Below are 18532 nucleotides of genomic sequence, written 5' to 3' on the forward strand. Positions count from 1 at the left end.
TTCCATAATCAGCTCCCTCCGCCCCACCTAGCCGCTGTCATTTTGTCCTAATTTGCATATTCCCTCCTGGTTGGCTGGTGGGCATCGTGGAGGTACGGTAAATTTACACATTTCTTTTATTACTGTAGATAGACTAACTAATAATTACTGTGTGCTGCCAGCAGGTGAAAGGAAGCGTTAGAGAAGACTGAGACAATAGGAAATATATATAGGTCTCTGCCCCTGGTTCCTGGCAGAGAGCTCCTAACACCTTTCTAAGTTCCTAAGTGATAACACAAGCAGCATCTCTTGTTCTAATGTTTGTCTTTAACTCCATTCCTAACATAGGACTCCTAAAATCCTGTAAATTCCTAAGTGATAAGAGATAAACCATTTTTGTTTGTTGTGGGCCAGCATTCTGGAGAGGGAGTATTAGTCACCAGATATCCAAGTCATTATTAAAAGCTTAGAAGTTTCAGTCCCATTCCCAATCCTCTAGAGCACATGTGTCAAACACAAGGCCCGAGGGCCAAATCCGTCCTGCCAGGCCTTGCAATGTGGCCCGAACCACGCTATCATCACTGCACTCCACTGCGTTTCCATCACAATGACAGTTTATGACTGTTCAATAAACCATTCGGCCCGCGATTTAGGCTGGATTTTAGATTTTGGCCCCTTCTCTGATTGAGTTCGACACCCCTACTCTAGAGCAGTGTTTTTCAACCGCTGTTCCGCGGCACACTAGTGTGCTGCGAGATGTTGCCTGGTGTGCCGTAGGTGCAGACAAGACAAGAATTTTATAATTTTTCACTATTTTGTTTACTTAATATTTCATAAAGTAATTATAAAATACTTTCTTTGTGTTTATTTGATTCCTATTCAAGAGAATTACTTTATATATAGTCAATATAGGCACAGAGTTAAATTTTTTAACATTTTCTAATGGTGGTGTGCCTCGTGATTTTTTTCATGAAACAAGTGTGCCTTTGCCCAAAAAAGGTTGAAAAACACTGCTCTAGAGAGAGAAGGGCTAGAAATGGAGTTGATAATTAATTGTGCCTATCTGAGGAAGCCAATAGTGTAGGGTTCACAGAGCTTCCAGGTGGGAGAATACATTCACAGGGAGAGGTGATGCACCTCAGCTTTACAGGGACAGAGAAGCTACTGTCCTTGGGACTCTCCCAAACCTCACCTTGCCCTATATATCTCTTTATCTACCCTGTTTCCCCAAAAATAAGACAGTGTCTCATATTAATTTTTTCTCCCAAAGTTGCGCTAGGTCTTATTTTCGGAGGATGTCTTATTTTCGGGGAAACACGGTAGTTGTTCACTTGTATTCTTTTTAATTTATTGATATTGAGAGACAGAGGGAGGGTAAGAGACAGAAACATTAATGTGAGAGTGCAACACCAAGCAGCTGTATCCTGCACGCCTCTACTGGGGGGTTGGGGAGCAATTACGCATCCCAGACATGCACCCTTGACCCATGGCCGGGAATCGAACCTTTAACCTTCTGATGCACTGGATGATACCCAATCAACTGCACACTGGCCAGCATCATTCTTAATTACTCACCTGAGGATGTTTTTATTAATTTTAGAGAGGGAGGGAGGGAGAGGGAGAGAAAGTGAGAGAGAGCAAGAGAGAGAAACATTGATATGAGAGTGCAGTATCAATTGGCTGCCTCCTGCATGCCCCCTACTAGGAATCAAACTTGCAACCTAGGTATATGCCCTGACTGGGAAGCAAACCCACAACTTTTTGGTGTATGGGACAATGCTCCAATTGAGTCACACTGGCCAAGGCTCTTTAATGCGTCCTTTTAATAAAGTAATAAACATAAGCACAGTAAATCTTTCCCCAAGTTCTGTGAGCCACTTTAACAAATTAATCAAACTGAGGAGGAGGTTGTGGGAACCTCAGATTTATAGCTAATCTAGTCAGAAGCACTGTTGATAATCTGGGCTGGTGACTGCCCTCTGAAGTGGGGTTGTGGTGGGGCAATCATATGGGACTGAGTTCAACCTGTGAAATATGTCTGACACGTAAGGTGACAGTGTGAGAATCGAATTAAATTGTAGAGCACCAGCTGGTGTCAGAGGCTTCTTGTTGTTACAGGAAAAAAATCCTCATTTATCTGGTGACCAGAAGTGTTTTGTGAGTAGTAAAGGAGACTCACAGAAATACACAGGAGGTGCCGAAACCGGTTTGGCTCAATGGATGGAGCGTCGGCTTGGGGACTGAAGGGTCCCGGGTTCGATTCCGGTCAAGGGCATGTACCTTGGTTGCGGGCACATCCTCAGTAGGGGGTGTGCAAGAGGCAGCTGATCGATGACTCTCTCTCACCGATGTTTCTAAAACTATCTCTCTCCCTTCCTCTCTGTACAAAATCAATAAAATATATTTTTAAAAAAAAATACACAGGAGGAAAGAACTGGGGTTTTCCCTGCATAGAAAAGAAAAAAGTTTTTCCATTCCGATGACAACTATGGAGCAGTCACACAGGTAAGAGAATCAGGAGAGCAGAGTAAATAAATTGAAGGGAGATAAACTTAATCTTCACCTAAAAATATTTTTTCACTGATTTTTAGAGACAGTGGAAGAGAGGGAGAAAGAAATCGATGTGAGAGAGACACATTGATTGGTTGCCTCCACATATGCCCAGACCAGGACCAGGGATGGAGCCTGCAACCAAGGTACAAGCCCTTGACCAGACTCAAACCCAAGACCCTTCATCCTAGGGCCAATGCTCTACCATTGAGTCAAACTAGCTAGGGCAAGGTCACAAACATTTTAAAATAACAACAGGGAGGGTTTAAGCTGGCAGGAATTTCAGCCTGTAACCATGAGTCTAATATTACCATTATCTTCTGATTTTCCAAAAGAGGCCAAACATCCTCATTTCAACATAAAAACATGACTTTTTAAATGCTGACAATTGAATTTAATTCAACATATTATGTAGGCACATGGAGTAGTCAGAGCTGTTGGACTGCTACTCAGGCCTACAATTAAAGAAGTACTTATTACAGATATGCCAAGCAAAGGACCTTTAAAAGAACATTTTAAGTGTTGTGAGAGATACAGTCCAAACTGCAATGGAAGGTAAGAAATGAAGGCAATTAATATACCTTTCTAAAAAGTCTGGCAATAAAGATTAAGGAACAAGAGTTAAAGAAAGTATCTTTTAGGATAAGTCCCATATGTAGAGAGAAGGGGTTAGAGAAAAGGGAGAAATCTGAACATAGATCATCAATAGAATAGAAAGAGGGGGAAGGGGGAGGGAAGGAGGTGTGCGTGCATATTTATAGATTGAAGGACAGGAATAATGGAAAGAAAACTGATGAAGACAAGTGGAAAGATTCTCTGAGGGAGGATCAAGTGCACAGAGAAAAAGATTTACTTTCCAGAGAATCGCCATTTCTTTGGAAACCCAAGGAAGAAAATGAAAGATCCAGAGAAAATATAAGATGAAGATGATTTGGAGCAGTGGTTCTCAACCTTTCTAATGCTGCGACCCTTTAATACAGTTCCTCATGTTGTGGTGACCCCCAAACATAAAATTATTTTCATTGCTACTTCATAACTGTAATTTTGCTACTGTTAATGAATTGTAATGTAAATATCTGTGTTTTCTGATGGTCTTAGGCGACCCTGCTAGTGTTTCTCAACCTGTGGTAAGACCATCAAAAAACACAGATATATTTACATTACGATTCATTAGCAGTAGCAAAATTACAAAATTAAGTTTTACAAAATAAAATAAATGAGTCTTCAGTAATGGCTTTATTACATCTCTATAACAAAAACATTCGTTTTCTTTGGGAAAGTACACAGAAGAAAACAGTAGAATGAGGAAAAATAAGAAAAACCCCAGTTTAAGAAGAAAATGTCAGAAGCATGCTTGAACTCCCTTACATTCTCTAGCAGTGATGCTGTTATATTCTAGATTAGGACTTATCAAACTGTTCTGCCGAGGTAATTTTTCTGCTGTATACATTAAACTACCAGGTAAGATTTTGGGGAGAAGGGAGTCCCCATAATTTTATTTAAGGTTGAAAACTACTACCCAGACGATAAGAAACTAAGGAGTATTTTACTAACACTAAGATTAATATTCTTTTATGAGGGAAAATTACAGACCTAGACCTCTTAAATGCATTAATAGCTCAGCACTTTGTGTTGTTTGTGTTTGACTCCCTGTACCGCCAAAATCTTTTATAGATCTCTTTTTACTTGATGGAAACACCTACTCTCTAGATTCTTTCATATATACTTTGCTTGACACCCCATTAGATACTGTGAATTAAAGGCCTGGGATCCTGACCCTGGTTTTAATTTTAACAAAATTGTCTACTGTAACCCACGGCATGCTCCTTATAACTTTTCTTTGTTGCTTTATCCTTGAAATGGAGACAATATACACCTTCGCTGTTGTTATAAGAACTGATCAAAGACATAGTTATTTAAAATGATTGTTGTAGTATAAAGTGACATTTTCATTTACACTTAAGAGACTACTTTAGAAACACATTTGATAATACCCTAGAGTAATTTTAAAGCATTAATAATCCTGTAATTTTCAAGCCATCTATTGTCATTACTTTGAAAATACCACCACCATAGCCGGTTTTCCCAGTGGTTAGAGCGTCACCCTGTACCTCAGTTGCTGGCTCAATCCCGGCCCAGTCAGGGCACATGAAGGTGGCAACCAATCAATATGTCTCTCTCACATCAATGTGTCTCTCCCTCTCCCTTCCACTCTCTTAAAACAACAACAACAAAAAAAATCAATGTTCCCTAAAGAATATATCTCCCTGTACCCACGAAGAGACTTGGCTTGGTTTGACTACTTGATGTAGCTCAGTGGTCGGCAAACTCATTAGTCAACAGAGCCCAACATCAACAGTACAATGATTGAAATTTCTTTTGAGAGCCAGATTTTTTAAACTTATACTTCTTCTAAACTTGTTCAAAATACATTCGTCCAGGCTGTGGTATTATGGAACAGTCACATTCAAGGGGCCAAAGAACCGCAGTTTGCCGACCACAGATGTAGCCAATGGGACAATGGCAAAGAGGATACAAGCAGAGCTGGAAAAGCAGCTGTGCCCTAAAACTTGGTTTCTTGCTGTATGGAAAGAAATCCAGGCTACCTTACTAGAGGATAGGAGTGGAGCAGAGATGAGCCAACCTGAGGCCCCTCTACCAACCCACTGGACAACCATAAACATATGAGCTAGACCAGTGGTCACCCACTGGTGGTCCGAGGAACACTGGTGGTTCGTAAGGTCTGAAAGGTTGGTGACTGCAGGACTGGACCATCTGGGACCACTGAGCCCCATCCAAAAACCTACCAGCTAACTGCAGAATCACCCAATAGAGCCAAAGACTTGAGAATAGTAATAAAAACATTCATTCTTTTAAAGCCATAAGTTTTGGGATAGTGTGTTACATGGCAATAATGGATACAAGCTACTTCAAAACAAAGCAAAGCTTCTAACATTCTGAACTTAATTTTATTTCAATACTAGACGCCTGGGGCATAAATCTGGGGTCCCTCAGTGTGGTCTGCGGGGATCAGGCCAAAACCAGCAGTTCAACATTCCCCAAGGGATGTATTGTACCGTTTCCCCGAAAATAAGACAGTGTCTTATATTAATTTTTGTCCCAAAGATGCGCTAGGTCTTATTTTCAGGGGATGTCTTATTTTTCCATGAAGAAGAATATGGTACACATTTATTGTTAAATGAAAATAAAGGAAATTTATTACCTGTATACGGTTCGGTAGTACGGTAGTTGTCAACACAAACCAGACAAACTGTGAATCCTACAGTATCAAGAATTTACCCATTTATTCAATGACAATCATGTCATCATCTTCTGGAACATCATCATAACAATCCAGTTCCTGAATTTCCTGGTGAATTTCTTGTGACTCCATTTCTTTCAGAATCGATGGACCAAATCTCTCATGTTTAGCCTAGGGGGGGGGCCTTATTTTCGGGGAATGCCTTATATTTCACTCAGAAGGAAACCTGTAAGTAGGTCTTATTTTCGGAGGATGTCTTATCGATATTTTCGGGGAAACACGGTAGTGCATGAAGGGGCAGGTGGCCGGGGCTGGGCGCCATGACACCGCTGCTCAGTAGGCTCCACTGTGGTCTCTGTGTGTCCATCCTAGGGTGATACCAGCGTACCCATGTCCAAGAAGCAACTGTGGGCTCACGCCCAGTCAGTCCCGATCCCAGTATGGATGGGGGAGGAGCGTGCAGGGTAGTGTCTGTGAGAGAGGCTCATGCCCCTGCAGCTGCATTCACAAGCTGTGAGCCTGGCATCTAGTGCACATCGGTCTGTTGAGCAGTGCTCCCACTGTCGAAGTACACTGACCTCCAGGGGGCAGCTCCTGAACTGAATGTCTGGCCTTGGTGGTCAGTGTGCATCATAGTGACTGGTCAAATGTTTGAATGGCCGCTTAAGCTTTTATATATATAGAGGACCGGTGCACAAAACTCATGCACTGGAGGGAGGGGTGTGTGTGTGTCCCTCAGCCCAGCCTGTGCCCTCTCACAGTCCGGGACCATTTGGGGGATGTAGCTGTGCACCAAGCAGCAGGTGGCCAGGGAAGAGCCCGAATTAGGGCCAGGCACCTCGACACTCACGCTCATCCCAGCCCGCTGACACGGAATCAGAAAAGGCTCTCTCATGGCAGCTGTGATCGCCAGCCATGAGCTCAGCTTCTGACCATCTGTGGGAGAGCACCACCAGGGGGCAGCTCTGGTTAAAGTAATCAAATAAACAAATAAATAAATGTAATTGATTGAATTTTAACAAATCTTCTTGGCCAAACAGTGTGTGTACATAAGGACCATTAAAATTTTGTCATGTGAAGTTAAGGATGAAGATAACTCCCCCCCTCCCCCAATGAAATGTACTTTGCAACTTTCAAACCCAAAAGAGAAACAATAAATCAAGTGGCTCTTGGAAAACAATACATAGTTAAAAGCTAAATGGGGTGTGTGACAAACATTAATGAAAAACAAACTTTGGGGCTATTCACATACTGATTGGTTAATTTTAAGAACTAGATTGATGTGTGGGAATTGGGGAAACTATGGTTAATTTTTCAACCTTGACAGAATCTCAAAGAAAATCAGTACAACAGCAGTTTCATATAGTATTAATAACATGTATTAAAAAAAAATCCATGGCTTTGCAGGTCAATAACATAAAATATTATGAAGAGAAATTGCAGAATACATCTTCTCTTCCCCCACTTTAATTTAGACCCAAAAAAGTGTTAAGGAGAAGAGGCAAGCAAAATTTGGCAAAAAAATTTCCTTTGCTAAAATTGGTAGAACATGAATTTTACTATCTCCAGCATGCAGTCATACTAATTATGAACACTTGGAAAATTATTTCCCCTGAGCATTACCTAAACTTTTCAAATTTAAGTGACTTATTATTCCCTTAATACCTAAAGTAATTATCACTAATTAACAAGCAAGCCATCTTTTTCTTGAGATTTGAAGTGTCCTATAAATTAACAAGCTATCCTCCAATATGCAAAAGATAAATGTCTAGTTTTTTAGGGAAAATGTTCAAGCATTTTCAAAATCCTTACCACTAAAAGTAAAGCTAAGCAAAACATGTAAATAAAGGAATCAATATGTATCAAATAGATGAAATAGAAAATACTCAGAAATATTTTAACTACATAATTTAAATTCTTTGTGGCTCCCGAATAGTTTTAATTTTTGTTTCTTATACTAATACGGCACTAAGAATAGTTAATGGAACTAAGGTCTAGCAAAAATCATACTTCCTCAGTAAAGTGTTCTGATACTCCAACCAGAAGTGCTTACTACCAACCCGAAGTGCTTACTACCTACCTTGGACTCTTTATTGAAATTACTATATATAAAGTTAAATTATTTCTCTAAATCAGAGGTGGGGAACCTTTTTTCTGCCAAGAGCCATTTGGATATTTATATCATCATTCATGGATCAGACAAAACTATCAACTTAAAAATTAGCCTGCTATATTTGGTCAAACATTTAATTAACTCACCCCTAATGCCTTGACAGGGCCAGACCAAATGATTTCAAGTGCCTTACAGGGCCAGACTTTCCCCACCCCTGCATTAAATATTCACCAATAATTAACTAATTAATTAGACACAAGCATAGACTGGAATTATACAATGTAAAACAGAAAGCCATAGATTTTACATGGGTGGCTATGGAATGACCTCAAAGACACTATTATGGGGTGAAAAACAAAATACAATGTATAGTACGTCCTCATCTTTAACTTTCAAAATGTATTTTTATTGACTTCAGAGAAGAAAGGAGTAAGTGAAAGAGAGAGAAACATCAATGATGAGAGTGAATGATTGATCGTCTGCCTCCTGCACGATCAGGGATAGAGCCTGCAACCTGGGCATAGGCCCTGACCAAGAATCAAACTGTGATTTCCTGGTCGACGGTCAACCATTGAGCTAACAAAAAACAAAAAAAAAACTATTTCTGAAAATATGCATACAAAATTATTAGGTAATTATCTCTGTGGAAGGTGACTGGAAGTTTAGTGTGGGAAGGAGATGAAGTTTTTTTGTATATCCTTTCTTGATGTTTGAATTTAAAAATATATATATATTTTATTGATATTTTACAGAGAGGAAGAGAGAGGGATAGAGAGTTAGAAACATGGATGAGAGAGAAACATTGATCAGCTGCCTCTTGCACACCCTCTACTGGGGATGTGTCCACAACCAAGGTACATGCCCTTGACCGGAATCCAACCTGGGACCTTTTAGTCTGCAGGCTAATGCTCTATCCACTGAGCCAAACTGGTTTCAGCTGATGTTTGAATTTTTAAAAGCCATTTCAATGTACTAGTATATTTTAAATTTTTAAAATAGAAAAATAAAAATAAAGCAAATTTATTTATGATACACAACCTTTTGGCATCTCTTCAACTATCACCCTGAAGTGATATTTAAATCTTTCCTCATTATTTGATATCCTACTAGCTTCTCCTGTACCTTATACTCCCTGCTAACAGCTAAACCTAGTTCTTGCATTAAATGCTTTTTAAAAGTACAGAATTAAATTATATCAAAAGGTCAAATTTCTGAATCAATCAGGACAATAATATGTTTCCCTCTTTAACCTAGTAAAAGTGAAATGTTTTAGTAATTGCTTGTAATTTTTGCTAAGGAATTAGAAATTTTCTTGACCTTGCAAGTTCAGTGTGAATTTAAATATGGCTGAAGAGCGTTTACCTGGACCTGTTCTAGATATATAACCATGTTACCTCAACATAAAAAGAACGTAGTGACTTAAAAACACACACAAAACACCTTAATATATTTTTTCAATCTGTTCAGTGTTTCTCAGAAGGGCACTGTGGGTATTTAGGGAGAGGGATACATTTCAGTGGAGTGGAACTGTCCTGTTCATTTCAGAAAATTTAGCATCCATGACCTCCCAATCATTGCAATGGCCAAACAACTGACCTCGCATATTTGCAAATGCCCTCAAAGAAAAATACAAGGGAAAAAGTACTATGCCCAGTTGTGAAGCACTGCTAATACAAACTAAACTATAAAGTTTAGGGACACACACACACACACACACACACACTCTTCCACAACTGCAATTCAACCTTTTAAAACCATGATCAGCCACCAGAAGATAAACGAACAGTAAAAGTTGTAATTCATGTATTAATCAACCAGTCACCAAGCCCAGTATATAATAATATCAACAATCATACTTCTCCAAAACATCCTTCTTCAACTAATACAATGGCTGAACTTTTTAAATGATTATTTTAAAATCATCTATCTATATAAAAGCCTAAGCAATTGGAATGCCAGAATGACTGAAATGACCAGTTGCTATGACATGCACTGACCACCAAGGGCAGATGCTCAACACACAGGAGCTGCCCCCTGGTGGTCAGTGCACTCTCCCATAGCCAACACCCCACAGCCAGCCATCTCCCCTAGTCCCTCTCCACGGCTGGCTAACCTCCCGCGGTACCTCCACCCATCCAGCAGGCCCTAGCCAACATCCAGCAGCTGCTGGAAGGCCCTGGCTGGCAGCTACCAGCCAGCAGAAAGGCCCTGGCCGGCAGCCAGAAGGCCCCGATTGGCCCTGATCGCTGGCCAGGCCTACGGACCTCAGCCATGCATGAATTTCATGCACCAGGGCTCTAGTTTTAAAATAATTCTTCTGTTGGAATACTGTTTAAATCCCCCCCAAAATAGCCTTCCATCCACTGTACTGCACTCATTTCAGAAATAGAAGACACTGCCCTAACCCCGTGGTCGGCGAACTGCGGCTCACAAGCCACATGCGGCTCTTTGGCCCCTTGAGTGTGGCTCTTCCACAAAATACCATGGCCTTGGCGAGTCTATTTTGAAGAAGTAGAGAAGAAGTTTTAAAAATTTGGCTCTCAAAAGAAATTTCAATTGTTGTTCTGTTGATATTTGGCTCTGTTGACTAATAAGTTTGCCGACCACTGCCCTAGCCGGTTTGGCTCACTGGATAGAGCATCCGCCTTCAGACTAAAGGATCCCTGGTTCGATTCTGGCCAAGGGCACATGCCGATTGTGGGCTTGATCCCCCTAATAGGGAGCGTGCAGGAGGCAACCAATCAATGATTCTCTCTCATCATTGATGTTTCTATCTCCCTTCCTCTCTGAAATCAATTAAAAAAAAAGTACTAAAAAAAAGAAATAAAAGACATAAATCACAGTTCACTATCATTTGCCTACCTTCCTCCAGAGAGTATAGGCTCCTTGAAGCCAGGGATATCACGAATGTGCTTGCCTGGGCCATAGTATAGGTATTCAATAACAATACTGAGTGAGTGAGTGAGTGAGTGAGTGAAAACTGGCCTAGTCCAATACAATAAGTAGTCCAATAAGTTTCAACTACAGTCCATTTTTAAATATAGTAATGATCTTGAAACAAGTTAAGAAATTATTTTAAGAAAACTAATAAGTCAATTACATTATCCAGATTAAAGCTAGCTTGTAAAGATATAAGGAATTTAAGGTTTTTTGATTGCTACTTCAAACTTTCCCTCCTCCCAATTGAGCTTTAAGCAAATCTATAATAATAAAAGCGTAATATGCTAATTAGACTGGACAGCCGAACGACCTTCCAGGTGAAGCCAAGGCAAGCCGGCTTGCTGCAGCTGCAAAGGCCAACCCCCTTGCACAAATTTTGTGCCTTGGGCCTCTAGTGTTGATACAAATAAGTGGGACATGCTTTCAGGAAGCAACCCAATATAAAGATCAAAACAATAATAACAGTAAGAAAAATTTAATGTAATGTAATGTATTAAATTCAAGAAATGTCATCCTGCCTCATTCAAACAGAAAGAAGATTGCCCTGGCCGGTGCAGCTCACTGGACAGAGCACGAATCCTCTGACTGAAGGGTCATGGATTGATTCTGATCAAGCTCACATACCTTGGGTACAGGCTCAATTGTCTCCCACTCCCTTCTACTCTCTCTAAAATAGAAAAATATCCTCAGATGAGGATATACCAAAAAAGAAAACTCAATAAATTAGAAAGTGTAAGAAACTTCTATTTTTGTAGGTTTCACTATATTTGCCAGAAATTCACCTTTTGCTGAGGTAAAAATTCAGAATGCAAACTAATTCATTTCCAAATAAATGCAACAAATGAAGATTAGACAAACACTAAGCATCAACACTTCTAGTATATTAACTTTAAAGCCCACTAATTCTGATTCATTCATCTTTGCCTTCTTTAAAAAAAAAAAAAAAAAATTTTTATTGATTTTTTACAGAAAGGAAGGGAGCGGGATAGAAAGTTAGAAACATCAATCAGCTGCCTCCTGCACACCTTACTGGGAATGTGCCCGCAACTAAGGTACATGCCCTTGACTAGAATCGAACCTAGGACTTTTCAGTCGCAGGCTGATGCTCTATCCACTGAGCCAAACTGGTTTCAGCTCATCTTTGCCTTCTTGAAGTACTGTGAATAGCTCAGTTTTACAGGAAAATATTAGATAGAAAAACATTAAATGATAATCTTAAGGTTAGGAACAAAGACAATTTCTAGTTCCTAGTATTTCTAGCACTGCTTTTAGATTGCTTCAATAAATTCTATAATTGTTAACCACTGCTTTGCTCAATTCATATCAAAAGGTTAACCCTAGCCCATTTGGCTCAGTGAACTGAAGAGTCCAGGTTCAATTCTGGTCAAGGGCACATGCCTGGGTTTCGGGCTCAGTCCCCAGTAAGGGATGTACAGGAGGCAGCTGATCAATGATTCACTCTCATCATTGATGCTTCTACCTCTCTTTGCCTCTCCTTTCTTCTCTGAAATCAATAAAAATATATTTAAATAATAATAGCCAGGATCCAATTTTAAAGAAGAGAAACTTCAAGTTACTTCTACTTGACAAGATCACTAACAAATAGGTTACTTAAAAAAAATTACAGCCGCAACCGGTTTGGCTCAGTGGATAGAGCGTCAGTCTGCGGACTGGAGGGTCCCAGGTTCGATTCCGGTCTGGGGCATGTACATTGGTTGTGGGCACATCCCCAGTGTGGGGTGTGCAGGAGGCAGCTGGTTGATGTTTCTCTATCATCGATGTTTCTGGCTCTCTATCCCTCTCCCTTCCTCTCTGTGAAAAATCAATAAAATAAAAATAATTACAGAAAATGTTCTAAAGGGGAACAAACATCTGATACACTGGACCTCTTCAAATAATGGAGATCACTTTCAAATACATTTAAATTATTGTTGGATTTATTAAATTAATGTTGCATGAAATCTCATTATTTTCAAAATCTACAAACACAGCATTTGTTTTATTACTATTTCATATAGCACTGGTCAATAAAAACAATTTATGTGTTATAAGACTAATAACTTAAAACTAATACAGGAAATTACTTTCTTACTGATAAAAAATGTTTTATCCATTTAAAATGTTTTGGATGTGATAACACCCTCAAAAAAGTCCAACTTGCATGAAATTCCATTTCCCCAAAATTATCAACTCTACTTATAAATATTGCTGGCCAAGAGCATTTACAATAATCATGCCCAGCCAGAGTGATTCAGTGGTGGAAGTCACAGTTCGATTCCCAGCTGGGGCACGTGTGATCCCTAGGAGGCAGCCGATCAATGGTTCTCTCTTATCATAGATGTTTGTGTGTCTCTCTCTTCCCCTTCCTCTCTCAGATCAACAAAAAAAAGAAAAAAAAAGAAAAAGAAAATTTAAAGTATTTACATTTAGCCTTAAACCCTTCAGGACACTGTTACCTGAAAAAAATGTTTCAGGAAAGTGAGACTTGAATACTTCTCACTGATTAAAAAAGCTGACCTAACTTATAAATGAAAGACTTCCTTTTTGGGGCATCTTACTGAAGTATATTTTTATATCTAAAGTAAGTCTTTATATCGGAAAGACCAATTAAGAACGAGTGGGTTGCCGAAACTGGTTTGGTTCAATCGGCCTGTGGACTGAAAGGTCCCGGGTTCGATTCCAGTCAAGGGCATGTACCTTGGTTGAGGTAGGGGATATGCAAGAGGCAGCTGATCGATGCTTCTCTCTCATTGATGTTTCTAACTCTCTATCCCTCTCTCTTCCTCTCTGTGTGAAAAAAAAAAAAGAAAAGAAAAGAATGAGTGGGTACTACCAAGTTAGTGAAATTTGCAAATTCCAAGTTCTTTCAAACTAGAAATCAAAAGAAATCAAAAGAATTAGAATCTCTAATTTTGCCATAGATATTCACCAGACCTATGTTATCTTAGGGAGCTTTCACATGGCCTATACATCTTCTTAGAAAATCACCACTTGATCTCACAAATTTAAAAAAAAAATATTTTTATTAATTTCGGAGAGGAAGGAGGATAGGGAGAGGGAGAGGATGAGGATCATTGATTGGCTGCCTCTTGCATGCTTCTCACTGGGGCTCAAGCCTGCAACTTGGACATGTGCCCTTGACCGGAATCGAACCTGGGACCCTTTAGTCCGCAGGTCGATGCTCTAGCCACTGAGCCAAACCCGCTAGGGCTGATCTCACAAATTTTAAGATAATTAACAACCACCAAATAATTAGTGACAATAATGTACATACAGCAATGGAGAATTTTTTTGTATGGTATCAAGTGTCCCTGATCATATAAATGATAAAGAAAAAAAGATTTCAGAACTTAGAGGCTAGGGATTGAGTTAAAATGCAATCTATTCTGAAATGGAAAAAGGGTCATTGTTCCACATTGAATTCAGTATCGTTCCAAAACAACTTCTCCATGATCCATTCACAAACCAACTCTACATGTGACCTGTAACAAATCATCTTTTTCCTCCTCAAGAAGACAATCGAACGAAAATCCTCACCACAGCCAGCTGTAGCTCCTTGAAATGTCAGGCACAACTGGAGGTTTTGTAATCAAGTCCAAATGGAGGCCCCCCACACCTCCGATCTCTCTCAGAGTATTAACATTCTAAATCCTGTCTAGAACGCAATTACTGGAAAGCAGTGTCCTTATGCAAGAGGAGGGAAGGTCTGGAACTGACAAGAGCACAGGTCCGCAGAACCTCAATCCTCTCGGTGTCACCAGGAGGCCCAAGAGGGAAGGCTCCAAATAATGGGGTGTGGGGATGTGTGTGTGTGGGGAGGGGGGCATATAGAGGCAACTGCACTCCTAGAGGGGTGAAAGAAAGCAAAAGAGAAGCGACTCTAGAAAAGCGGCCCCACGGAGATACACAGAGAGCCAGCTCCTCTCCACCGACAAAAAGCAACCTTCACTATGGAAGCGGTGCACCGAGCAAGCAAAGGCAGAAAAGGGACAAGCTGCGCGCCCCCCACCCCAACCTCCGGCCCAGCCAGGAGGGGTCGGCAGGGACCGCTTCTCCGACCATCAACAAAGGCCCCCTTCAGTCCCGAGGCGAAACTCGAACAACAAAGGCCCGCAGACGGCGGGGCAGGAGCCGGGGGCGGGCCGGAGGGAAGCAGGGGAGCAGAGGAATCAGCCGGAGGGGGCGGAGGCCCGTCGGGGTGGAACGGAGGCGCGCGGCGGCGGGGGCCGCGGTAATCCCGGCGCACAATAAGAGGGGGTGCGGGCAGGGGACCGGGCCTCCGATCGCCCCTTCCCGTCTCCCTGCGGCGGAGAGGGCTCCCTTTCTCGCCGTCCACATCTCCGCGGCCCGAGTTCGGCAAAGGGGAGGGGAGGGAAGGGGGATTTTCCGCCAAGACCACAACTCCCTTCCCCCCCGCCGCCAGCCCGGAGCTGCCAACAGCAGGCGCCACAACGGCAGCCACACAAAGGCTCCTTCCCCGTCCTCCCAGCTCCCGCCGGGCAGCGGCTCCGGCGACGCCAGGGCAGGCAGGGGGCGACCACCGCTCGGCCCGCTAGGAGCCCGCCCGCCCGCCCTCTTCCCCTTCCAGCCGGGGAAAGGGGGAGGGGACCGCGGCGCTCTCACCTGGCACAGCTGCTGGCAGTACTCCGTGGCCGCCTCCACGGCCGGCGCCCGGCTCTCCCGCAGCTCCCTCTCCAGCTCCTGGAGCCGCTCGCCCAGGCGCTGCAGCTCCGCGACGCAGCCGCCGCCGCCGCGGCTCAGCCTCTCCTGCTCGGCCTCCTCGTCCGCCATCTTCACACCCCGCTCCGTCGCGTACGCACCTGGGTCACGTGATGACACAATGCCACGTTCGGAGGGGTCACGTGCCGGGCGCGCTCGCTCGCACGCCGCCGAGCACGTACAAAGGGCCCGGCGGGGAGGATGGCGGGGCGGAGGGAAGGGTGCGAGGGCGTTGTGGGGGGAGAGGGGGTGCAGGGAAGGGGAGAGGAGGAGGAGGGCGAGGTGGGGGCGGTGCGGAAAAACCGCGGTCTGCGTCCTCCCCTCCCCCCTCCCCAGGCGGGAAGTGGGCAGCGGCGGCCGAAAGGGGCGGGCCGGGGCAGGCGCTTTCTGGGTCACGTGGGCGCCAGGACCCGGGGAAAACCCTGGGGAGGGGCTGCCCCGGGGCGTCCGCGTCCCGGCTCGGCTCTCCCAGTCCCGAGTCCTTTATGGTCGTGTGCCCCGGTGCCCCCACGAGGACGACGGGTGTGGGAGAGCTCTGAGCGGGCTGGGGCAAGGGCAGGGTTTGCGGGTGGCCTGCAGGCCGGCCAGAGGCAGGAAGGAGAGAGAAGGTGAAAGCTACCCATGGACCACAAAAGCGTGGGAGCCAAAGCGAGACGGGAACTGTCAAAACTGACTCCTCGCCAGGTTCGGGAGGAGGGATCCAGTGCCCGAGGCACCTGCTCGCTTTCTCCTCTCTCCAGCCCCTGGAACGCCTCTCCCCAGGAAAAACAATCTCTGGGAGGCGGAGGCAACAGAGAGAAATAACACAACTGGACCAGAACTGAATGAAATTCAAATCCTCACCGGGAGAACGAGGCAAATTCATGAAAAGCATAGCTTCTTGAAAGATTTCAGACGATGAAAGTGGGGGCACTGTAACAAGATGATTTTTAAAACCACCGAAGTATTTCTAGAATAAGCGGTAGCTAACTGATGTGTTTCGCTGTGATTTAAGATTCTTTCTCCTACACACTACAGAAATCATCATCCTTGAAAACACGCTATATATGCAAGTACCTAAAAACAAAGTAGGTCAAGGGAGTGGGGGTAAGCAATAAGGACTCCATTAAAAATCGCAACAAGGAGGATAAATTGATGCTAAAATAAAAGAACGTGGTTATCTTGAATTATAAATTCAACAGCATTTTTTTTTTTCTGGTGCTGCAAATAGAGATAGCACTCGGAATCATATTTTACTTACAATCTGGAAAGAATGAATACTTGGCACTTGAACAAACAGTAGAAGATGTACTACAAAAATTCAAGTGGTTAACCCTAAAGTTCAGCATAAAACAAATATTTTGTTAGTAGCAGAAACTAAGAGGCTTATCTTTCTTACAATGGGCCTACAGAAAATCAGAAACAATGGTATTGATGAGGCAACCAGTATTTTCACTATCATATTTCAAGTGAAGAATATATTTCTAGTACACGCATTTAAAATAAAAAGAGTTCCTATTGTGTGCAGCATCCTACTCCAAAAGATTTCTATGGTTATTAGAAAGTGTTCTAATGGTATGTTGTCCAGAATGAATGTTTTGTAATGCATCAGTGATGGTGATGTTTTTGAAGTGTCTTTATGTAAGATGAGTGGGCACAACTGAATCCTTTTGAAAGACAGTATCAGCTAAAATATTAGTATAGCATGTGTGCTGATACATATTAACAAGGCAGGTTCTTCACATTTTTACTTGGGGAAGAAGCTGGGGAGTACATTCAAAGACTAAGGCACAAGGATATAAAGTATCACTGAGAACTGAAAAGGCAACAATTAAGGTAGCTAATGGATTTTAATATTTGCAGCTCACTCTCCCAAGGTAAGTATTTTAAATATCCAAATCAAGATTCTCCAATTTGTGTTATGATGCCATTGAAAATATAAAAAGTCAGAATATGGGGTTAGCCAAATGCACCAGTAAATCTGAGGACAATATCAAAGACAAAGTACATTTTCACTTCAATCATTTTGGCTTACATACCTAGTTTATAGAAAGAAAGAGAGAAAAGAAAGGAAAATACATCCAAATATTAATTTTAAAAAAAATTGCCTAAGAATGTAGGTCGCTCCTACCTCCTGCTCATGATAGTCCTAAAACCAAGGAGGTTTGATTAGCAACTTGTTTCTGAGCACCATTACTGTCTTACAAATGCCACTCAGCATGGATTACCAAGTTCTTCATTTGTATTTGGTATCTTTAAGGCCTATCTTCCCATTCCTTCATTCCTCTGTTTCAGAGCGTAGAAATTTAATAACTAAGAGTGAGTTGTGTAATTAATAATTATTTATTGAGTACTTACGTGTAGGCATTACTTGATGGGAAAGTCAAAGGTGAGGAAAAACTATCCCTTCCTTAAGGAAACGTACAGCTTTGTGGAAGAGTGACCTGCAATGGTAATATATACAATAGAAGTGTTGTGTTATGAAAATGCTGGTAGATTCAACGCAGAACATCAAAACAGTCTAAGGTGCTAGCTAGAATGCCCACCAAATCTCTATAGAAGTGCAGGCTTTTAGTTACATGATAAGGATAGAATATACTATCCCTTGTCAGATCAACTTTGCCTCGGAGATCTCAAAAATATCATTCTTATTCATAGAAAAGATGTATCAACAATTACACGTGACTTATTGTACCTAAGTCCCAAGCTGTCAAGGGGGATCATTGTATACGTACTTACTGAGACGTTCCTGGGGGATTTTGAAGGCCCATTCCATCGAGGAAACAAGAATAAACCCCAAAGCCAAGAAGAGACTCCGCGTCCGGGAGAAACTCTGTGTGGCTAGTGGTGGTGCCCATTTCGGACACATTGCGATTGCTACAGGCGCAATGTAACCATATGGACCTTCGCTCTAAAGAGAGTTGATTTCAGAGTAACTCTGGGAGAGAGAAACAAACCTTTACCCCACCCCCCGCGATCAGTAAAGCTGG

At 42.3% G+C, this 18532-nt stretch overlaps 1 protein-coding gene across 1 annotated transcript in view; it reads right to left on the reverse strand.

The window, feature by feature from the left end:
* Positions 1–15723, reverse strand: part of ZNF292 (zinc finger protein 292) — a 72790-nt gene extending 57067 nt beyond the window's left edge. The window contains exon 1 of the mRNA XM_036413364.2: positions 15468–15723. Within this exon, the coding sequence (XP_036269257.1) occupies positions 15468–15635 (168 nt within the window). The 5' untranslated portion in view covers positions 15636–15723. The remainder of the gene's footprint in view (positions 1–15467) is intronic.
* Positions 15724–18532: the final 2809 nt, after the last annotated feature.

Source organism: Pipistrellus kuhlii, unplaced genomic scaffold (assembly GCF_014108245.1).
Source record: "Pipistrellus kuhlii isolate mPipKuh1 unplaced genomic scaffold, mPipKuh1.p scaffold_m20_p_5, whole genome shotgun sequence".
NCBI classification, from domain to species: Eukaryota; Metazoa; Chordata; class Mammalia; order Chiroptera; family Vespertilionidae; genus Pipistrellus; species Pipistrellus kuhlii.